The following is a 23898-nucleotide window of genomic DNA, read 5'->3' as shown; positions in this document are numbered from 1 at the left end:
TCACCTATGGTGCTGGCTCCATTTTCCTTCCATTTTATGATTTAGTGTTGTAAATTACTTGTCATTTGATTGGTTTTATTCATTTATGTCTTTGGGCATTCTTGGCCCTCAAACTGAAAGTCTTTCGGTAATGAATGGATTGCCCTTAAAAATTGCTAAGGTTTACAAAAATTGCTCAAGTGGAGTAGCCGTGAATCAACCGGCGTCCACATAGGATGTGGGGCCACGGCAGATCATTAGCTTACTATGCCATTGCATCAGCCACAAAATTCGCTGTTCTTTTAGCAAACTTATATGTGCCCTTTTTGTTGTCATACCAGTTGAATATTTAAACTTTTCCTAATGTGACTTCAGATTTTCTAGTTTTGTTGATATTTCTGCAGATTGTGAACAGTGGCTTCTTTAGGAATAACATGAGGCTTTTTTCTGGATGCTCCATGATGACATTTTAACAATGAACAATTGATCTTTATCCTTACTTAGTTTCCAACCGGAGGCCCTATCGTCAGTACTACGTAGAGGCCTTTGGAGACCCCTCTGAACGAGCCTGGGTGGCTGGGAAGGCAATCGTCATGTTTGAAGGCAGACATCAGTTTGAAGAGCTCCCTGTCCTCAGGAGAAGAGGGAAGCAGAAAGAGAAAGGATATAGACATAAGGTAAACCTAACAACCTCGTGTGTGAGCTTGGGGTCCTGGAGGGCCGGGGTTCCAGCACTGACACACAGCGTGGGGAGCCGCGCTGGCCGGCTGCTGCCCGGGCCGGTCCCCTCATGGCAGTCCACGCCTGAGCTCCCGCTGCACTGGGAGAGTGACGGCACAGGGGGTGTGCTCCCTCTTTCCCCTTTCTCTGTTTCTTTGTCTCTCTGTCTTTTGAAAATAAATTTTATAAACTGATTGAAATGATCTACTTTTTGGTTGGTTAAAAAGGAGAGTAAGTGAAAAAGTATATTCTTTTTTTTTTTTTTTTTTTTTTAAAGATTTATTTTTATTATTTTTTGATTGGAAAGGCGGATATACAGAGAGGAGAGACAGAGAGGAAGATCTTCCGTCCGATGATTCACTCCCCAAGTGAGCGCAACGGGCCGATACTTTGCCGATCCGAAGCCAGGAGCCTCTTCCGGGTCTCCCACGCGGGTGCAGGGTCCCAAAGCTTTGGGCCGTCCTCGACTGCTTTCCCAGGCCACAGGCAGGGAGCTGGAAGGGAAGCGGGGCTGCCGGGATTAGAACCAGCGCCCATATGGGATCCCGGGCGTGCTAGGCGAGGACCTTAACCACTTGCGCCACCGCTCCGGGCCCGAAAAAGTATATTCTGGAAAATGCCATTTCCTTTAGTTGTAGGGTATCTGTGAGGAGACAACAAGGAAGCCATTGCCCTCCCCCCTTTTTCTTTCCTTTTTCTTTCCCTTCTTCCCTGTCTTCCCTAGCCATTTTATCTTCCTCTTCTTTCCTTTCTTACTTATTTGAAAGGCAGAATGACAGAGAGGGAGAGAGAGCTTCCATCCACAGGCCCATTCCCTAAATGAGAGCAAATGCTAGAGCTGTTCTGGCTGAAACTAGGAGCCGGGCAATGCATCAGGGTCTCCCAGGTGGGTGACCAAAGCCCAGGCACTGTGGCTGTGTTTCTTTTCCTCAGCCTCACTGGCAGGGAGCTGGAGCTGCATGGGAGTAGCAGGTGCTCCTGTGGGTTGCATGCATCCAGGCAATAGTTGGCACACATCAGGCAGTTTTGTAATCTGGTATAGCACGTAATCTCCTTTCGTTTTTTTCCTCATCTGAAGGGTAAGCCAAACTAATCTTTGAAACATGTAGCCTTAGTTTTTTTTTTAATCCATGTTTTTGAGCAGTTATTCTAACTGCTGTGTCTCAGAAGCAATGATGGGACTTGACTGGCCAGTCTGCTGGTTCATTCTACAAGTGGCTTTAATAGCCAGAGCTGAGCTGATTTGAAGCCAGGAGCCAGGAGCTTCTTCCTGGTCTCCCATGCAGGTGAAAGGTCTCAAAGCTTTGGACCGTCCTCTACTGCTTTCCCAGGCCAAGGGCAGGCAGGTGGATAGAAAGTGGAACAGCTGGGACACAAACTGGCTTCCATATGCAAGGAAAGGATTTAACTACTAGGCTACCACGCCTGGCCTGAAGGGTATATTTATATGTGAAAGAAATCAGATGGTCAGTTTACTGCCCTTTAAGAGGAGGCTACCTTCCAGTGACCTTAATTTCTCACACAATTTGTTCTATTTGTGAATGGTAACTGATAGTTAGAACCTTAAGTAAATATTTTATATGAGATCAAGAATCTGAGTAATTGTGATTATTTCCTAGAGCTTCGGTTTCCTTACGCTATGAAGAGTCAAGAAAAGAATGAGTGTATTGTTCTGTCATCTTAGGCTTAGGTCATGATCTGTCCCCTTGTGCTCTGTGCTTACAAATGCAGAAGGGATGGAACGTATGGGCGCTTACTCCTTTCTCTAGTGCTGAATATCTTTGGTAGCAGTGACGTTAAGGAATTCCTATCAGGTGAGCCTTGGGGAGCTTAGAAACTAACCCTCCAGCTTGTCCCAATTAAAGGGACTTTAAGTTATTTAACAGTGGAAAAACTTCTGATTTGGGAGCTAGCCATTTATTTGTCGTCTTGTTCCTTTCCCATTTCTCTGAAAAGTGATACTCTTTTTGTCCTTTCAATTTAAGGTTCCTCAGAAAATTTTGAGTAAATGGGAAGCCAGTGTTGGTCTTGCCGAACAGTATGATGTTCCCAAAGGGTCAAAGGCTCGAAAATGTGGCAGCAGCTCGATCAAATTGGACAGTGAGGAGGATATGCCGTTCGAGGACTGCACGCATGACCCTGAATCGGAGCACGGCTTGTTGCTCAATGGCTGCTTGGAGTCTCTGGATTTTGATTCTGAACATTCTGCAGATGAGAAGGAAAAGCTTTGTGCCCGAAAGAACTCTGATAACCCCAAAAGGACTAGTATCAAAAAGGGCCACCTGCAGTTTGAGGCGCATAAGGAAGTGCGGAGGGCGAAGATCTCCGAGAACCTCGGCTTGAACTTCATCTCTGGGGATGCATCTGATACGCAAGCATCTAATGAGCTTTCCAGGATAGCAAACAGCCTCACAGGGTCCAGTTCTGCCCCAGCAACCTTTCTGTTTTCTTCTTGTGGAAAAAACACTGCAAAGAAAGAATCTGAGACTTCCAATTGTGACTCTTTATTGGGCTTGTCGGAGGGTGCCTTGATTTCTAAACGCTCTGGGGAGAAAAAGAAGCCCCAGCGAGGGCCTGTGTGCAGTTCTAAAGTGCAGCTTTGCTATCTTGGAGCGAGTGAGGAGGAGAAACGCAGCGATTCCATCAGTATCTGCACCACTTCTGATGATGGAAGCAGCGATCTCGATGCTGGGGAACAGAGCTCCGAGTCAGACAGTGGTGTCCTTGAACTTGCAGATACTTTTGATAGAACAGAGAATATGGTATCCATGCAGAAAAATGAGAAGATAACGTATTCTAGGTATTCTACCACAAACTCTAGGGTAAAAGCAAAACCGAAGCCCCTCATCACTAACTCCCATAGTGACCACTTAATAAACTGCACCAAGACAACAGAGCTGGGAACTGAGACGCCTCCAGTTAATCTCTCTGATCTTACGGTGTCCACTCTTGTCCACAAACCCCAATCAGACTTTAAAAATGATGGTCTCACTCCAAAATTCAACACCCCATCAAGCATTTCCAGTGAGAACTCAGTAGTGACGCCGGGTGGGACTACCAGTCAAGCTCTCTTACATTTGAAAAGCAAACCCCCCAAGTTCCGAAGTATAAAGTGCACCAAGCCTAAAGAAACCCCAGCGAGTGTAGAACCACCAGTTCCAAATGAGGACTGCAGTTTGAAATACTGCTCTTCGGATACCAAAGGCTCTGCTCTGGCCAGCGGCCCCAAGAGTGGGAAGATGGACGGGCTGAAACTACTGAGCAACATGCATGAGAAGACCAGGGACTCGAGCGACATAGAGAGCGCGGTGGTGAAGCACGTGCTATCAGAGCTGAAGGAGCTCTCTTACAGATCCTTAGGTGAGGATGTCAGTGACTCTGGGACTTCTAAGCCATCTAAACCCTTACTTTTTTCTTCTTCTAATCAGAATCACATGCCCCTTGAACCAGACTACAAATTCAGCACGTTGCTAATGATGCTGAAAGACATGCATGACAGCAAGACCAAGGAGCAGCGACTGATGACAGCTCAAAACTTGGTCTCTTATCGGAGTCCTAGTCGGGGGGATTGTTCCACCAGTACTCCCGCAGGGGCTTCCAAGGTGCTGACTCCAGGAAGCTCCACGCATAAGTCAGAAAAAAGTGGAGATGGCGCTCCAGACTCCGCCCGTCCTAGCCCGGGTGGAGTGGACTCTCCGCCATCTGCTCCCCCACCTGTGTTAGCACCCGAGGGAAGAGACCCCCCTGCTTCTGTTAAACACCGTGCAAACTGTGTGACGAGGCGCAACTGGGGGCGATCCAAGCTGTCCAAGTTGCGTGACGCTTTTTCAGCCCAAATGGGAAAAGACATCGTGAACCGCAAGGCCTTAAAGATAGAGCGCAAAAGAAAGCCCACCCGCCTTCCCGTGGTGACTGCTGAAGTCCCACTGCCCGGAGACGGCGAGGATGGCTGCTCCGTGAGTGGCTCGTCCCCAGGTGTGGTGGAAGATGCCGCCAAGGAGGACTCCTGTGCGCAGAAGGCCCCTGCAGCAGCTGAGGTTCGTTTTGAGAGCAAGGCTGAGCAGTCTGGTCCTGATCAGTGCCCTGAGAAGCAGCCCACAGTTGAACGGAGCAGTAAATGCTTGGACTTGACCTCCGAAGCAAACAGCGAGAATGACGAACCCAGCCCTGTCAGTCAAGTGGTGCCTAAAAAACGGTGGCAGCGTTTGACCCAAAGGCGCACCAAACCTCGTAAGCGTGGCGGCAGGTTCAGGGAGAAGGAGAACTCAGAGGCTGCCTTTGCGGTCCTGCTTCCTGGTGACCCTGTCGAGGAGCGGCGTGATGCGTTCGCAGAGAATAGAACAACTCCTTCCACACATGGCCCGGAGCACTCACTGACAGATCCAAGTCCTGCTGGCCACTTGGATTCAGCTGCACCACGCTTGAATGCTTGCGAGAAATCGGCTGCCAGCAGTGAGGAGCGGGAAAAGGAGCCAGGAATTCCCAGCCTGACACCACAGGCCAAGCTTCCTGAACCAGGTGAGAGCTTGTGACCAGGACAGAAAGGGATTGGAAAAAAGTGCTCATAAATTGTCCTGGGCATGGTCCGTTTTCATGTAGAATTGTGAAAGTGGGAGTGAAAACGAAGGATTGCTGCTTGATTGAGGGAAAAACTGTATTTTTGAAAGGCAGGCTGGTGAGAGGATGTGGGGGAGGGAGGGTGTGGTGAAGTAATGGCTCGTAGTTGGCTCCCCAAGTGACTGCCGTGACTGGGCCTGGGCATGGCCGAGGCTGGGGCTCCGGGCCCCCTCGTGGCCTCCTCCGGTGGAAGGCCTGAGGCCCGAGACCGTCTGCTCGTCTTCCTGCCACAGCAGCCGGGCTTTGGGTTGGAAATGGAGCCGCTGCTCTCACTGACATGGCCTATCCACAGTGCCAGCCCTTCAAAAAGGAGTTTTTCTGTAGAAGGGTCTGAATTTTCAATTCTGAAGATGAGATTTCCATGTTTTCAGAGATTACATTGTACCAGAAGCTGCCTCCCTCAGTTGTATGCTGATCTCTGTTTTATACCTTTAACACCTCTGTGAACTTTTTGGGATTGAGTTTGTTACTGGAAATAATTGAGAGACTCTGAGTTTAAGATGTTGCCCCCCCCCACCCCTGGCAAAGGCTTCTTTATTTATTTGTTTATTATTTGAAAAGATAGATTTAGAAGAGACAGAGAGATCTATCAGGTGGTTCATCTCTCAAATGACCACAGTGTCCAGAGCTGAGCTGGTCTGAAGCTAGGAGCCAGGACTTTGTTCCGGGTCTCCCACATGGCTGCAGGAACCCAGGGACTTGAGCCATCCTCTGCTGCTTTCCCTGGCCATAATCAGGGAGTTGATTTGAAAATAAAGCAGCAGGGACACAAAGCAGTGCCCATATGGGATACTGATTCTACAAGACAAAGAACTAACCTGTTGAGCCATCACATTAGCCCGTGAGCCTAAGATTTAAATCCAATTGTTTTAAGAATTTTTTTTTGGATGTATCTATATATGTATAAAATATATCTAAAAATATAGATAGATAGATAGACTTATATATAGATATATTAAAAAGTTAGCAATACTGGATCATATGTAATTATATTGTTAATATTTTGTGGGATCTGCACCAGTGTGCAGACCTTCCAGCAGTGTCCCAAGGCTCCTGTGTCTGTGTCACTGTAGCGCCTGGCCTCTTACACTGACAGTGACCACATGGAGGGCTGGGAGGGAGACTTCGCGCTTCTCTTCTCTGATGATTAGTGGGACGGAGTTGCTTTTCTGGTATTTAAAGGCCATTTGCTTATCCTAAGAGAATATTCCATGAAGTCCTGTGCCCATTCTATGACCAGATTATTGTTTAAATTTTATGTTTAATATTGTTTAGAATTTTATTCTAACAGGATTTTTGTGGTATCTGTAGGATTTTCTATATAAGAGTTATGTTTTCTGTGAATCAAGTTTTACTTTCTTGCTTTGATTCCAGTTGGAAGCATTTTCGAGACTGTCTGTCCTGCTAGGACTTGAACACCATGTTGAGGAGGTGGCAAGAATGAACATTGTTGCCTTGCCTTGATCTTGCCTTGCCTTGATCGTAGAGAAAAAGCTCTCTGGTTTTGCCATTGAGTATGATGTTAGCTGTGGTCTCCTCATACGTGATCTCGTTCATGTTTGTAAATTGTTTTGTTATGGGCTTCGTGATTTTTTTCTGTTTTTCAGTTGGAAAGGTATTTTATTTGTGTCCATTGCTTTTCTCCCATCAATGGAGATGATCATGGCATTTTGGGGGGAAATCCCTGTATTCTAATAGCGTGATATATTCCACAAAAATAACTTTTCATGTTTTTGACCCAACTTTACACCCGAGAATTCAAATTAGTTACATGTATTTATCTTTTAAGTTCTGTTGAATTTGGTTTGCTACTATAAGAATCTTTACGTTAGTAAACATTGGTTTTTGGCTTTGTTGTCTTGTAGTTTCTTTGTATGATTTTGGTATTAGAGTGATGCCGGCCTCTTCAAGTGAGTTTGGAAGTATTTGAATTCTTGTAGGAATTGCAGAAGCAGGAAATACAAGATTGATTTATTCTTCATGGCCATGTGGTCCTGGGTTTCTCATTGTTGGATGTCTTTGTTTTTAAAGATTTACTGATTTGCTTGAGATAGAAAAAAGAGGGAATAATATGGGGGTAGGAGGATTGCCGATATTTCTTTGTTGGCTCGTTCCCCAAAACTCCACAGCTAACAAGGCTCAGCCTGGCCGGAGCCAGGAGCCAGGAACGCCATCCTTGTTTCCCACATGGGTGGCAGGGAAGGAAGCCTCTGCTAAATTTCTGCTAAATTTCCAGGTGCATCCCCAGGTAGCTGGATCGAAAGTGGAGCAAGTAGGGCATCCGTGGGCGTTCCCGTATTGCATGCTAGGGTTCAGTCAGCAGCATGCCGCCATCCCTGTTGGGAGGCTTTGTGTTAGTTATCTAATATTACTAATTATATATGTCCGTCACATTGTCTGCTTGTTCATGATTCAGTCTTGATAGTTGGGCATTTGGGTTAGTCATTTGATCTCCTTACTGGTTATATATTTGTTCACATTCTGTTTTCCTTTCTGTTTCAGTCTTGACAGTTACGTATTTCTAGGACTTTCTTCCAGGTTATCCAGTATGTTTACATAGTTCATTGTGACATCTGTTTCGTTTTTGATTGTAGTTATTTATTTATTCTTACTCTGGCTTAGGGCTTTTTTGTGGTTGTTTTCCAGAACTAATTTGAGTTTGTGTGTTTTTTTCCCCTGATCTGTTTTGTTTATATCGGCTTTGCTTTCTTCTACTTTGAGTTCAGCTGTTTCTTTTGTTCTTGCTTTCCTAGTCCTTGGGTTTTGAAGTTAGACTGGATTTGAAGTGAAATATTCCCTTTTTAATACAGGCATTTACTGATATAAACTCTTGGCTCCAAATCCAGGAGCCAGGAGGTTCTGGGTCTCCCATGTGGATTCAGGGTCCCAAGGACTTGCACCATGGTCTACTGTTGTCCCAGGCCATTAGCAGGGAGCTGGATGAGAATTGGAGAGTTAGAACATGAATCGGTGCCCATATGAGATCCTGCTGCTTACAAGGCGGGGGCTTAGCCTTGAGCCATCACACTGGGCCCCTGCCCTGGCTTCTGATTAAGTAGTTCAATCTGCTAAGTGGAGCTGTCTGTCTTGTCTAGCAGGCAGATGCCCATGTCCTATGTGAGAGTGCTGGGGTTTACACCCAACTGCAGCCTTCAGTTCCCACTGCCCGCCAGTAAGCGTCCTGGAGGGCCGAGGCTCAGGGAGTTGGAATGTCTGCCTAGTTCACATCTGCCAGCTCCCAGGATTGGCTGAGGCGTTGTGGGAATTTGGGGAGGGATCCAAAGGATGGGAGCTTTTTCTGTCTCCCCTTCTCAGTCACAGCAAGAATGGGAGAGAGCAATCACTGAGAAGTGGGAGCCGCTGCCGTCTTGCTGGCTGCCTCTGCCAGTCACCGCTCTGCCAGTCGCCCCCTGCCTCTCGCCCCCTTCCTGTCCTGGTAGCTGCTGCTCTTCTCTGTGGGCATGCTGTGCTTCCGTTCTCATTACGGTTTCGGTTCTGTAAGCATTTTCTTACACCGTCAGGGTTTATATAAAACAATGGCAGCAGTCTATTTTAAGCCATTAATTGTACATAAGATCTTTTATACTGCTTTGTTCCCACTTTGTTATTGATATCACAGAGTTTATATTTGTGTGTTGTGTGAAAAGAGCTTTACAGTATTTTTTTATGCCTTTCCCGTTTCCAGACCAAAATTTGAAAACGTTGACCTCCCAAGTTTTTGTTCACATTCATCTGTCATTTTTTGTTTTATTTTTGCGGAAGTCAGGCCGGAGGGGAGGATCCCTGGAAGGGACACATCTCCCGCCATGGCAAAGGGAAACAAAGAATCCATTGGTCATTTTTAAAAAAGGTTTATTTTATTTTATTTGAAAAGCAGAAATACAGAGAGAAGGAGAGCAGGAGACAGAGGGCTTCCATCTGCTGGTTCCCTCCCCAAAGGCCACAGGGGCTGGAGCCGGACCGGGCTGAAACCAGGAGCCAGGAGCTTCTCCTGTGTGAGCGGCAAGGGCCTGGGTACTTGGGCCATCCTTTGGAGTTTTTCCACACCATTAGCAGGTAATTGAAATCAGAGTGGAACAGCTGGGAATTGAACTGGTACCCAAATGAGGTGCTGGCGCTGCAGGTGGAGGCTTAATGTGTTATGTGTACGTCTTAGCTGGCTCCCGTTTGTCATTGGTCTTGTTGGTTATGGTATCTTGATTAGCAAGATTTTCTTTTCATCATTCTGAATATATTATATCGCTCATTTCTGCTTAGGAAAATTTCTGCTGATACTATGAACTCCTTTATATGTGATAAGTTGCTTTTGGTGGTAGTTTGAAGAGGTTTTTTTAAAATTATTATTAAGACTGTGAAGGCACCAACGTCATGGTGTCGTAGGTTAAGCTTCTGCCTGCTCTGATAGTGTCTCATCTGAGCAATGGTTCATGTCCTGGCTGTTCCACTTCTGATCCAGCTTCTGCTTATTGCCCCAATCCTTGGGACCCAGTGTCTGAATGGAAGACCCAGAGGAAACTCCTGGCTCCTGGTTTTGGATCAGCTCAGCTCTGGACTTTGCAACCACTTGGGGAGTGAACCAGCAGGTGGAAGATCTTTCTATACAGATGACTGATGTTTGGGGAGGCGAGAGTTCCTAGTGGCTTGTTTCCTCTACTGTCTGCAGTGTGCTGCCCGATCCCCTGCTCCCCGTTCTCAGCATTTAGGAAGCTGTGTCCTTGCTTACTGCCCCAGTCAATGAGGCAGATATGGTCCTGTGGCAGCTCTCTGAAAAGCCCAGCACTGGATTCACATACTCTCTTCTTTCCTTCCAAGAGAAATTAGGCATTGTTTCCTTTCCCAGGCGTGCATATCTGTTATCTCCCAGGCACTCTGGCTCAGCATCAAGGCAGTCGTGCTCCGTGTCCTCTCCAGTCCCATGGTAGTGCTGCACGCCAGGTGCAACGGAGAACAGGTTCTGGCATTGCACTCTGAAAACAGCCGGGAGGCGTGATGCTTGCTGCATTCTGCCTTGCCTCTCAGCAGAGCATCCTGCCCAGAGGAAGGTGCCATCGGGCTGTCCGGGTAGGCTGCGTGCCTGGGCCTGGTGCAGAGGCTCTGTTCACTGTGGCTGTTCTTTCCTCTCTCTGGCGGAGAAGGCCTATGACTTCCCATAAAGGTGTTTGGATCTGTGTATGTTATTAATTCAACGTCCCTGTTGAGGGAGTGAGTATTGGAACTTCATTTTGTCATCATGTTGATGTCTTTTAAAAAAAGCTTTATTATTTTTACTTGAAAGGCAAACTTACACATAAACAATAAAAAATGTGGATATTCGTTCTGTGGGGTCATTCGTCAGATGGCTGCACTGACTCAAGTTGAGCCAGGAGCTTCTAGGTCTCCCAGTTGGTTACAGGGACCAGGGGCTTGGGCTGTTTTCCATTGCTTTCCCAGGCTACACACAAGGAGTGGAAATGGAAGTGGAGCAGCCAGGACTCAAGCTGGTGCCTATGTGGGCTGATGGCAGTGCAGTCAGAGGCTTAGCTTGCACTGCCACAGTACCAGAGTTTTTCTGGGTCTTCTGCATGGGTTCCAGGGCCTTAGCCCTTAAACCACTTCCACTTGAACCGGCACACACATGGGATGCAGGTGGTGGCTAAACCTTATACCGCCCAACCTCATCCAACGTCTATGTCTTCCTAAGGGTAAACATTTAATTGTATGAATGAACCATATTTTACATATCTGTTCATCAGTTTGTGGGTGTTCGAAATGTTTCCTGTCTTTGATCTTTGTGACAAGTAGTGTAACATACATGAATGATTTCTAACATGCTGTGTATACATTGTCCTTTCTCCTGTATCACCCTTAGAAATGGAATCTTGAGTCATTTGGTACCGTGGTTGGATGTGCTTTGTCGCCCAGGTATTCATGTGTTGGATGCTTGATTCTTAGTTTGAACGTGGGAACACTGCCCATTTAAGAGCCCCGCCCCATGCTGTTCTGGCTTCTTGTACAGTGGTGTGACCTTTGGCTTTTGCGTGTGTCCCCTGCATTATGCTCCTCAATGGGGAGCGAATCACTGGGCTTGCCCGATCTTGGAATTTCAGTCTCCAAAACTGTGAATTAAATGTCTTTATACAGCTAGCCTGTCTCAGGTATTTCATTGTTCTAATAAGAAAATACCTGGCTCCGCCCTGCCGCTTTCATCTTGCGGCAGGAAGAGTTTAGGGGTTGGGGCAAAAGCAGCTCCCTGCAGTGTGGCGGCTGTGGGGGCTGCCCCAGCCAGGCCACACCCAATGCTGGGGACTCAGGCCAAAGTCACTGCTGCCAGGAGACAGTCCCTGCAGGTGAGTGCAAGAACCACAATAGGGAGCAACTCAGACCAGGCCAGAGAAAGATACCCATTGGCATGCATTTGTCATAGGTAGGCAGCAAACCAGGCTGAACCAGTTCACATCACCCACTGGTGAAACCAAGCACCAGAACAGAGTGTGGGTTGGGCCAGGTGTGATCGCAACACAAACCAGTGCACATTACGGAATGCCAAGGTGAGGTGGGCTGTACCAGATGTGGCCGCAGTGGGCTCCTCCGTCTTAGGTTACCACTCCCACTGGAGAGCACAAAAAACAGGACGGGGGAGGGGTGGCTGGACAGAAGGGCAACCAACAGCATCTGGACTGGATGGTAGGGCTGGTTGGATTGAACTAGGCTTCAGTGCCCATTGACATGTATGAGAACTGAATGGGATGTGGGACAGACTGCACTAGTCTGCGGTACATACTGGCAAGCACGGGAACCAGGGCAGGGGGCAGGCCTGTGGGGGTCATGGAGAGTCGCCCCAGCTAGGCTGCAGCTCACATTGATTTGCATGAGGGCCGAGTATGAAGTGGGCAGGATCGGGCTGGACGGCAACACCCATTGGTTCCAGTGGAAGACAGGGCTGGAAACAGAACTGACCCAGCAATTGAAACGACCAGCATGTGCATAAGCTGATTGGGGCAGCGGGCTGTGCCGGACCCTGTACTGGCAAGCACACAGAAGAATCAGGTCTGGGATCGCCTCAGACAAAGTTTCTTTTGGGATCTCCCCAACTGAACTGCTGATCTCAGAACCCCAACCATGAAGAGACTGTGTCAGCCAGCGGATTCTGAATAGATTTCGTCTTGCTTGGAACGGTAAGATTGGCAGCAATTCGGAACTGTTGAACTATCAGAACTGCTTGAGCAGGACCCTCGGAGCATGCCCCACATTGGGGACCTGGGTGGGAGGCTAAGTGGGTTGCTTCTCCTTTTGTTTCTCCCCTGAAGCCAGATACAGGAGGTGAAATGATGATATTGGTGTGGAAAAATGATATTAGTGTGGAGACAATGGTCTTACCCACTTTCCTGTACACCTTGATTTTATTTTCCACTCTTTGAGGCAGAGAGAATGAGTTACCCATCTACTACAAAAGTAGGGGATTGGGCTGAAACCAGGACCCAGATGGTCTTGCAGATGATGGCAAGCAGGGACTGAACCGCCTCCATTAGCAGGGAGTGAGATCACAGTGGAGCGGCTGGGGCTCAAACCAGATACAATGTTTTGGGATGTGTTTGTCCCAACCAGTCCTTTAACCTGCTGTAATTTAATGTCCACTCAACTGTCTTTTTTGATTTGTTGGTTTTTATTGGAAAGTCAGATTTACCAGGAGGAGAGACAGACAGATAGGTCTTCCATCCATTAGTTTACTCCCCAAGAGGCTCCAATGGCTGGGGCTGAGCCATCCGAAGCCAGGAGCCAGGAGCCAGGAGCCAGGAGCTTCTTCTGGGACTCCCATGTGGGTGCAGGGTCCCAAGGCTTTGGGCCATCCTCGACTGCTTTCCCAGGTCACAGGCAGGGAGCTGGATGGGAAGCAGCCAGGACACAAGGCAGTTGTGCGTATGGGGTCTTGATGTCTTTTTCAATAGGAAGTGAGAGCGAAGAGCAGTAATTTAATGTAACACTGATTGGCAATGCTAATACCTTAAGGAAACACACACACACACACACACCACACACACATACCTACACCTACCTCTCTACCTGGATTGAATTCCTGGCTCCTCCTCCTTGGGTGCACGGTGCTAAGACCTTGGGCCGTCTTCAGCTACCTTCCCAGGTCACAAGCCAGGAGCTGGATGGAAAGCAGGGCCATCGGCATTAGAACTGACAGCCACATGGAACCTTGGCACATGCGATGTGAGGACTTTAGCCACTCAGCTACTGCGCCAGGCCCAAAGAATAAAGCATTTATTCTTCTTGTAGATCTGTGCCTTATGCTTAATTGATTTGAGGACTCAAACATTTTAAACACATGACCAAAAGCCCATTATGTTGTTTCAGCTTTTGATTAAAAGAAGACAATATTATAGGCCCGGTGCGGTGGCCTAGCAGCTAAATAAAGTCCTTGCCTTGAACACGCCAGGATCCCATATGGGTGCTGGTTCTAATCCCAGCAGCTCCACTTCCCATCCAGCTCCCTGCTTGTGCCCTGGGAGAGTGGTCGAGGATGGCCCAAAGCCTTGGGACCCTGCACCTGCGTGGGAGGCCTGGAGGAAGTTCCTGGTTCCTGGCTTCGGATCGGCACAGCACAGACCGTTGCACTCACTTGGGGAGTGAATCATTGGATGGAAGATCTTCCTCTCTGTCTCTCCTTCTCTCTGTATAACTGACTTTGCAGTAAAACTAAATAAATCTTAAAAAAAAAAAAAAGAAGAAAATATTAGGTTAAAAAAGTGATCATGGTAATTGTCAAAAACACCCTTGATAAGGTATCTGAATGTTTGATAATTTATCTGATACTTTGATATTTGTTTATCTGGTATTTTTAAAAGTGTAAAGAATTTTGGACCCCTTGCGGTAGCCTAGCTGCTAAAATGGTCGCCTTGCACACACACCGGGATCCCATGTGGGTGCCAGTTCTAATCCCGGCAGCCCCGCTTCCCATCTAGCTCCCTGCTCGTGGCCTGGGAAAGCAGTCGAGGATTTCCAAAGTATGTTCATGATTTAATGGTTTGTGTTTTCTTTGCTAAGTCATATTTCTTTGTCGATTTTTGACATTGTTTGAGTTTATCCATTTGGCTGTTGATTAGCATTTGGGTTTCAGTTTTCTTGGGCTACTTATGTTATTTTTTTGTTTATTTATTTGAAAGATGGTTTGAATGACTGACAGATGTTTCATCCTGTTTCCCCAGTTGTCTACAACAGCCAAGCTGGGCCAAATCCAGGAACTTCCTGTAGGTCTCCACCCTGGGCGGCAGGGCCTGAAGTCCCTGAGCTGTCACGTGCTGTTTCCCAAAGTGTGTGCTCGCTGGGAGCATTTAGATGTAGGATACGCGCATCCCGTGGGCACCAAACAACCACACCATTTGCACCATTTCAGTTGGTGCACGTATGCTTTGAGGTCTAAAGCTTTTGCTGGCCTCTCCCAGTATCAGCAGTTTATTCTGCACAGTAGCAAGTTTACCTTTTTGAAACTTTTTAGTTTTAGATTGAGCGGTAGGTGCTGGTTCTGAGGTGGGAACTGGAGTCCGCTTAGAACCTTGGAGCGGCCTGCGCAGTTGAGGCACATCACGTATTGTGGCTTGCATGATTTACTCCTCTCCTAACTAGCACATGTAGTTTTCTGTCATTTTAATGTTTCTCTCCCATATCCAAAACTGACACCCCTCCCTTTGTTCCAGTAGCTTGGCAAGTCACTATCTCTGGTGTCTCTTTACCCATTTGTGGTGAGAGTAATATAGGATCGCACGAATTCTTTGCACTCTTCGATTCACCTTGCTGGGGTAAACGATCCAGTTTAGACTGGTTGTTGTGGTGTGGGGTGGTTGGCAAGAAGGGGCTAGGAGACACAGCCAGGAAGCACCTTCTGGATCAAGTCCTTTAGTTGTGATCACACAGTTTTCATTTACAGAGAACGTATTGCTTGTCAGGAGAGACAAGCAACTCTGTCTTTAAGCATGACTTTATTCTGATAAATTTCCAGCATTGTTCTGCATAATTTTGATGGGGAAGCAACGCATGCTACTTACTGTGTAGAATCAGGTGAGACACAATAGATTTTCACAGTTAGTGAAGCGCTAGACTGGGACAGCGTCCCCTAGGGGAGTGGAAGCTCATGGACACCGCTGAGAGAGACTGGACAACTGAGATCCAGGGACAGTGTGAGCCAGGCAGGGCTTGTTTGAACAGAAAGAGCTCTCCGTGTTGGGGTTGGGAGTATGGCCCTGCAAACTGCAATAACGAACTAAAATTGGCTTGGGAAACCATTTCGTTTTCCCTCTTGTGAGCCTCAGTGACAGTATTCATGAAGTCACCTGTCTGGTTGGAATGATGGCTGTGAGTTTGTAAATGATAAATGCCTGAGCATTGCCTTGTACGTGGTAAGCCACTGTTATTTTCTACCGTTTCTTTCCCCCCCCTTTGTTAGAGAATCATTGGTGTGTGAAGACTTGCGTGGCATGTCTAATTGTTATTTATTAAAGCATAATCTGTTTTCCTCAGAGCAATAAGTAATTGCCGTTCACTGTCATAGGTACATGTGTAGTGCTTGGATCTTCAGTATACTGAAAGAAAGTGATTATTGTGAAAAATCTATTTGGAATTCAGATTTTTATGCACCGAAATAAGCTTCCCTTTCTCATCTGTTTTCCCTTGAATAGTCAATGTGTGCTTAGGTCTGGCCATTTCCTACCACAGCAAAGTTTTCAAAGTTATTTAGAGGAACATTTTACACAGTCATTCAGTTCATGCTTTAAATTTACTTTTGGAATAGTTGCTTGAAATAAACTGTCCAATTTAATTATTTGTAGATTTGTTGTCTGACATGGAAAAACTGGGATAATTACGGTGGTTTTTGCGCTTTTACTAAGCCCTTAATTAGAGTGGAAGTATTGTATTTGATTAATACAGTTTTGGTAATTAACTACATGAACCTCTAGGATTCATTTTTTTTTAAAAAAGACTTACGTATTTTTATTGCAAAGTCAGATATACAGAGAGGTGAGACAGAGAGGAAGATCTTCTGTCCGTTGATTAACTCCCCAAGTGAGCGTAATGGTCGGTGCTGAGCCAATACCAAGCCAGGAATTTCCTTCAGGTCTCCCACGCGGGTGCAGGGTCCCAAGGCTTTGGGCCGTCCTCAACTGCTTTCCCAGGCCACAAGCAGGGAGCTGGATGGGAAATGGAGCTGCCAGGATTAGAACCGGCGCCCATATGGGATCCTGGTGCGTGCAAGGCAAGGACTTTAGCCACCAGGCCACCACATCGGGCCCTAGGATTCATTTTAGCTTGCTTACTATGAAATTACATATATCAGTTAGAACCAATAAAAATGAATTATCTGTACTTGTTAATGTGACTTATTTTTTTAGGCTCTACCTGTGAAGGAAGAGCTTTGGAGAAGCTCATAGCTCCTTTCTTAGGTCTTTTTTTCTTGTGACTTAGAAGTTTTGCTTTCTTTTTATTGAGGTAATATGGGCGATGCTGTGACAGGAATAGCTTCCTCTGAGTGATCCTATCGTAAAATGCCTCTTGCTTCCTAAGTGTACTGTAACCTGCATTCTGCTATCATTAGCCGGTGTTCCCAAAAGGCCAATAGTGTAGTACAATAACTAGCATATTATGTTTATTAAAACTGTTTCACAGGGAGGCTGTAATAGATATTTGATTTTTAAAAATCCCTTGGCTTTTACATTAGCCAACTGTGAGTTGAAATTATTTAGGGGAAAATTTTGCATCAAAAGTAAATATGTACAGATGATTTTCCCCTTACTATTATTCCCTAAACAATATTCTGTGGGAATATCAGATACTGGTGTACATTGAGTTTGACTTCTGTTGCTTTTGTTTTGATAGTATTTTCCTCATTTATCTGATGTGAGACCGTGTTGCTGAATTGACAAAGTATTTGTGAAATGTTTATAAAACTCCTGTAGCAGTGACAAGTTAGGTAAATAGCTTATCCATATGTCTCATATTCTGTATAATCTAGAATGAAGTTAATGAAAATGACCTGTAGTGTGTTTTTTTTTTTTGTGCACATGATTTAGACTACAGTATCATGTTAGATGTTTATATCAAATATTGCTGCGCATTGGCTTCATCTGTGCTGACGTAAGTTACTGTGGAACACTGATTTCACTGAAGAGGGGTTAGGGTGTGCGTGTGTGGAGCTACAAAAGCCCCCCGCCGCCATGCGCGCTGCACATGTGAGTAAGCTGTAGGAAATCATCTTGAGCTTCTTGAGTTTGAAACTTTACTCTCTTTGCTAGGTGCTCTCCCATCTTGGTACTTCTGTGAGGATCAAAATGGGCTCAGGAAAACGGTGAGTTTTCCCTGTAGGGTTTTGGCTAGTATTGAACTTGTTTCTCTTCTTTTAGTTGTGCGGTCCGAGAAGAAGCGCCTTAGGAAGCCAAGCAAGTGGCTTCTGGAATATACAGAAGAGTATGATCAGATATTTGCTCCTAAGAAGAAGCAAAAGAAAGCACAGGAGGTGCACAAGGTATGTTGTAACATTGCAGCAGATTTTCATTCTCTTCAGAAGGTCATGATTTTCTTAAGCGGGGATCAGGTTTTGATACTTAGGCATGGTACCTGGGATACAGTAGGTACTTAGGACGTGTGTGTGTATGCGCATGCGTGTGCATGCGTGTGTGCTCCAGGGACTTGAAAATATTGTTATGTTACAATGTCATGGGTATGATAGGCTAAAAAATAAAGCACATAGTCGTCGTCGTCGTCTTCTTCTTCTTCTTCTTTTTTATAAAGATTTATTTTATTTTTATTGGAAAGGCAGATATACAGAGAGGAGAGACAGAGAGGAAGATCTTCCGTCCGATGATTCACTCCCCAAGTGAGCGCAACGGCCGATGCTATGCCGATCCGAAGCCAGGAGCCTCTTCCGGGTCTCCCACGCGGGTGCAGGGTCCCAAAGCTTTGGGTCGTCCTCGACTGCTTTCCCAGGCCACAGGCAGGGAGCTGGAAGGGAAGCGGGGCTGCCGGGATTAGAACCGGCACCCATATGGGATCCCGGGCGTGCAAGACGAGGACCTTAACCACTGCGCCGGGCCGCGCCAGGCCCAAGCACATAGTCCTCTAATTTAAATATTGTGATACCTTATTTACCATATTTACTTTTGGGGGGAAGGTTATTTGTTTGAAAGTCAGGGTGACAGAAGGAGAGAGATCTTCCATCTATTGGCTTATTTTCCCGATCACCACAGCAAAAATAGGGCCAGTTCAGGATGAAGCCAGTAGCCCAGAATTCTGTCTGGGACTCCCGTGTGGTGGGTGGCAGAGTCCTCAGTATTTGGACCATCATCTGCTGCTTTCCTGGGCACGTTAGAAGGAAGCTGGGTGGATGCAAAGCAGCTGAAGCTCAAACCAGAGCTCCGCTGTGGGATCCCAGTGTTGCAAGGTGAGGGTTTAGCCAATCAGCCATTGTACCGGACCTGTCAAAATTTTCTTTATTTAAACCAATGTCTCATAAGGTATTTTGAGAGTTTCTCCTAAAGACCTTTCTATGCAACTCCTAAAAAGAAAAAAAAAATTCCTTCATAACTAATTACATTTTAATTTCATGAAATTTCCTGGATTTATCAAAGCCAGGAATCCAGCCTAGGGCTCTACATTATGTTCTGTTTTTATAGTTCTTGGGTGTTTTTTTTTTTCCTCTTTGTGTTGGCAGGGTGCGGGGGGGGGGGAAGGGAATAGGGGAGGTTTATTTGTTTATCTAGAGAGAATTAGAAATATTTTCCATCTGCTGGGTCACTCTCCAGAAGGCTGCAACAGCCTGACCTGGGCCAGGAAGATGTCAGAGGCCAGGAGCTTCTGGGTGTCTCCCATGGTCAGCAGGACTCATCCTCTGCTACCTTCCCATAGTACCAGCTGGGGGGAGATGGGAAACCGTGAAGTGCCATCATGTGATGCCAGTCATATCTTGCCCCCTGGAGCACAGTGTGGTCCCCTACAGTTCTTCAATCTCTCTGCGTCTAGCTGCTTTTTTCTTGACCTCATCGGTATTAGCAGAGAAGCAGCGCACCAGTGATTTTGTAGCTTGTGATGGTTTCCTGATTAGATGCCTTGCAGCTTATTTTCCCAACCTCTTTTATTTCCTCCACGTTTTTCAAAGGCGAAATGACAGAGTGAGGGAGCCATTCACCTGTCTCACTCCTCCGACAGGGCTAGACGGAGCCAGAGACCACTGCCCAGGCCTCGTGGACACATGAGCAGGCATTGGACTGCAATCAGAGGTCGGACTCCAATCCCAGACCTCCCAGGATGTGGGCTTAGTCTCCCAAACAGCAGATTAAACAGTGTGCCACAATGTCCTACCCTCCAGTGCCTTTAAGTGAAACCATTTTCTGAATTCGAAATAAGCATTTTTAGCCAAATTACAGTATGTACGGTACTGTATCAATACTTTCATGATCCTAGAAGGTATATCCTATATTCTTACCTACAGCGATAACTCCTTTCCGTGTCTGAAGTTATATTGGAGTATGTGCTTCCAGAGAACATCCTGTTCAAACTCCATTTATCTGTTTTGTTTTTTTTTTTAAACAGATCCATGGCTGTTGCCGTAGTCATGTGATGGGTTTATAAGGTGAAAACTTAGAATTTTTATCTCTCTACATATATATTTTTAAAGGTTTATTTTTATTGGAAAGTCAGATATACAGAGAGAAGGAGAGAAAGAGAGGAAGATCTTCTGTCCGATGATTCACTCCCCAAGTGGCCGCATTGGCCTGAGCTGAGCTGATTCGAAGCTAGGGGCCTGGAACCTCTTCTGGGTCTCCCACACGAGTGCAGGATCCCAAGACAATGGGTTGTCCTCTGTTTTCCCAGGCCATAAGCAGGGAGCTGTATGAAATGTGGAACAGCCAAGATATGAACCCGAATCCATATGGGATGCCAACACTTACAGTAGAGAATTAGGCAGTTGAGCCATCTCGCCAGCCCCAGCACACCACACTATTTTCTACCTTATTTGTTTTATTCTAGCCATTTCATGTAAGTGGACTCATGCAATATATATTTTTAATTTATTTTTGATAAGCTTTACATAGTTAATTACAGCAAAAGGTTCAAGGGCTACAGGAAAGTGGATAAGACTATAATTTCCACATTGTTTTTTTTTCCCTGTATCTGGGGAGATAAAGGGAGAAGCCCCACCCAGTCTCCCTCCCATCCCAGGTCCCTGATGTGGGGCATGCTCCGAGGGCCCTGCTCACATGGTTTTGATAGTTCAAAGCTCAGCCAACCCTCACCCACTCTAATTTATGCTTGCCCCAGTAGGAACAGTCAACTCAACCTGGCTTTTCCCTGATCTAGTTCACATGAGGCCCACAGGTGTTGTAGCCCTGCCTAGTCTGGTCTGCCCCCATCCCAACCCATCCTCTCCAGTGGGAGTGGTTGTCTAACAGGGGAGCGACCTTGGGGTCTGGGGCTTTAAACTTCTAGTAGCCCATTGGCTGCTGGTGGGTGCCAGTTCATGATGGATCATTTTCATACTCAGAGCCCCAATTCCAGCCACCGCGTACACGGTGAGCTGTTCCCTGGCCTGCCTGAGCTCCAGAGGCTGCTCCCTTCATGGTGAGTACACTGAGAGGGTAGTCTGGAGAATAGGGCGGGCCTGGGCCCCACCCGCCACCAACATTGCTTGGTAGATGGGATTGGGGAGGGAGAGACCTTGGGGTCTGGAGGTTAAAACTTCCAGCAGCCTATTGGTTGATGGTGGCTGCCAGGCTGGGATCCTCTTCATGCTCAGAGCCCCAGTTCCAGCCACCGTGTACATGTGGTGAGCTATCCCTGGGCCTGCCCAAGCTGCAGAGGCTGCTCCCTTCATGGTGAGTACACTGAGAGGGGAAGTCTGGAGAACAAGGTGGGCCCAGGCTCCACCCACCACCAACATTGCTTGATGGATGGGATTGGGGAGGGGCGACTTTGGGGTCTGGAGGTTAAGACTTCCAGCAGCCTTTTGGCTGCTGGCGGGTTCCAGGCTGCGATCGTCTCTGTGCTCAGAGCCCCAGTTCCAGCCACTGGCTGTGAGCTCTGGGGTTTTGGAGCTTTGAATTACTGCCTAGGTAGCTCCATGTTGAGCCCATTCTGCTTTCATTTTTTTGAATCAATGCTGAAGACTCCCAAGGACAGAGTAACTTTTCCTTTGAAGGTAAGCGAGGGTACTGAGACCTGGTAGGTTGGAGGAGAGGGACCAGATGATCTTTGTGGATAAGACTGATATACCAGCCTCCTTTGAGTCCCGTGTAGAACTTATTATCACTGAACAATGCTGAACACCATACACCAGCCCATGCAAATGCTAAGGCTTAGGGCTTGTCTAGCAGGACCCTATCGTATTACCTGACATGATGATGGATCAGCAGACGGGTCACATCAGGCAGGGACATGACATTCACTAGCACAAGAGAACCATTTCCGGGGGTAGATTCTGTGGGGGATGTGTGGGTCAAACCCTGTGGAAATTCTAGCCCCACTGGTTAGCTCAAGAGTTGGGGTTGTGATGGATTAAGCTAGCTGTGACCAAGGAGCCTGCCAACAATCACAGGTAAAGGAACTGACAACAGTCTGGATTGGTCAAGGCAGCAGCACCTGAATGTGCAACCTAAATAGGGTGTGGGGTGGGCCAGGCTGAAATGTTTACCAGCTCATACAAGGCCAAATGGAAGATCAGACTATGCTGGACACTGGCCTAACATCCACTGTCATGTATGAGAACTGGGTCTGGGAGTGGGTCAAGTGGAGGAACTTGGGAAAATCTCCTGATGGGTCATAGCTTCTGCTGACGAACACGTGGTTCAGACCTGGTGGTGGGACAAGCTGGGCAAAGTAGCTCCAGTGGCTGGCTGATGTGTGGGCTGGTAATGGAACGGGGTGGACCAGGCAGGATGAAGCACAGATCATGCTGAGCTAGGCTCTTGCATCTGCTGGTCTGCATGAACCAGGGATGCTAAGCCACAACATTTAAGGCAGGGACCGGGACAGGTGATGGGCTGTGTCAAGCTGAGTCAGAGCAACCACTGGCATGTGTACAATCTATGGCTGGGGACAGGCCTGCTTGGGAGGTAAGAGACACCCTAGCTGGGTTTAGATTCCCACTGAGGAGCACATGGGCTGGAATGGGGCTGCGTTCTGATCTGGATATGGGTGTAATCTCCCTTGGCACAAGTGTGGGCTGGGACTAGATGCACCAAGCCAAGCTAGACTCCAGCACCACCTGGTGCTCTGGAGGACCAGGGTAGATGTGGGACGGACTAGGCTAGGACTCAGGCCCTACTGAGCCATGTGTGAGCTGTGTCTCGGTATGGATGAGTCTTGCTGGGCTGAAACATCAACAATAAGAACCAGATTGGGTTGAAGGCCAGTCAGGAAAGGCCACTGTTCCTACTAGGACAAGAGGTGAACTGAGTAGGGCTACCTCATGAACCCACTGGTATGCGTGAAATCTGACTCATGCAATATTACATATCGTGTTTTTCTTTTGTCTCATATTCTCTAAGTTCATCCATGTTTGTAGTATATGTTAGAATTTCAGCTTTATTTCAAACACATTTCTGTTCTTGCCACACATATTTTCAACACTTTTGGCATGTGGATTGCATTTTAATATTTTGTTCTTAGGTAAATTCCCGCTGTGAAGACGAAAGCCTTCTAGCTCGATGTCAATCTAGTACCCAGAACAAGCAGGTGGACGAGAATTCTTTACTTTCAACCAAAGAAGAGCCTCCAGTTCTTGAAAGGGAAGCTCCGTTTTTGGAGGGGCCCTTGGCTCAGTCAGAGCTTGGAGGTGGAAACGCCGAGTTGCCGCAGCTAACGCTGTCTGTGCCTGTAGCTCCAGAAGTCTCTGCACGAGCTGCGCTTGAGCCTCAGGAACTGCTTGTTAAAACACCAGGTAAGGCTGGGATGGGGTTTTAACATGTAAGCAGATGTCATTGGGGGAAGTAGGAGATTTTAGTGTGTTTTGGTGTGTATGGAACAAACTCCCCACTTTTGTCCTGGGAAATCCCTATAATGCTGATTTTATGATAGCTACCGTTACTCCTTGGCACATTGAACAGGTATGTAAACACTACGCCCCATGCTCTGCTGTTATCAACATTGTTAATTAGTCCCTGGGTGACATGAGCCACCAGGATGATCAGGCTTGCGAAGGGTCCCTGCACAGTGATGGACACTTGTGAATCAATCAGGTATTTGCTTCATTCATCCTTCTGTTACTCAGAAGGTGTTTAACCTCTGAAAATTTTGTGCATCCCCAAGATGGAAATTACAATGTAGATCCTTTCATGCTTAATATGTAGTAAAACAGCTAGTAAATACAAATATTCCTAGAAGTTACTTTCCTGTTGCTTTTGGTTTATCGTGCTTATAAAGATCTATTTATTTGAAAGGCAGAGTTAGAATAGATCTTCCTTCTGCTAGGTCACTCCTCCCAAAGGGCTGCGACAGCTGGGGTTGGACCAGGAGAAATGGCCACAGTGGCTGGAGCTGAGATCATCTGAAGCCAGGAGCTTCCTCCATGCCTACCACTGGTGCAGGGTCCCAAGGCTTGGGGCCATCCTATAC

The 23898-nt window shown here is 46.8% G+C and overlaps 1 protein-coding gene across 8 annotated transcripts in view; it reads left to right on the top strand.

Moving 5' to 3' along the window:
* NSD1 (nuclear receptor binding SET domain protein 1) overlaps positions 1-23898 on the top strand; it is a 101518-nt gene that overhangs the window by 30238 nt on the left and 47382 nt on the right. For all 8 annotated transcript variants that reach the window (XM_041004570.1, XM_041004296.1, XM_041004223.1 and 5 more), the window contains 4 exons: positions 484-656; positions 2685-5217; positions 17694-17815; positions 22954-23224. In XM_041004570.1, coding sequence (XP_040860504.1) covers positions 484-656; positions 2685-5217; positions 17694-17815; positions 22954-23224 — 3099 coding nt within the window. The remainder of the gene's footprint in view (positions 1-483; positions 657-2684; positions 5218-17693; positions 17816-22953; positions 23225-23898) is intronic.

Source organism: Ochotona curzoniae, unplaced genomic scaffold (assembly GCF_017591425.1).
Source record: "Ochotona curzoniae isolate NIBS_2020 unplaced genomic scaffold, NIBS_Ocur_1.0 contig_1, whole genome shotgun sequence".
In the NCBI taxonomy this organism is placed as follows: domain Eukaryota; kingdom Metazoa; phylum Chordata; class Mammalia; order Lagomorpha; family Ochotonidae; genus Ochotona; species Ochotona curzoniae.
Note: the sequence above shows the minus strand (reverse complement) of the source record. Positions and strands in the feature narration are given on the sequence as shown.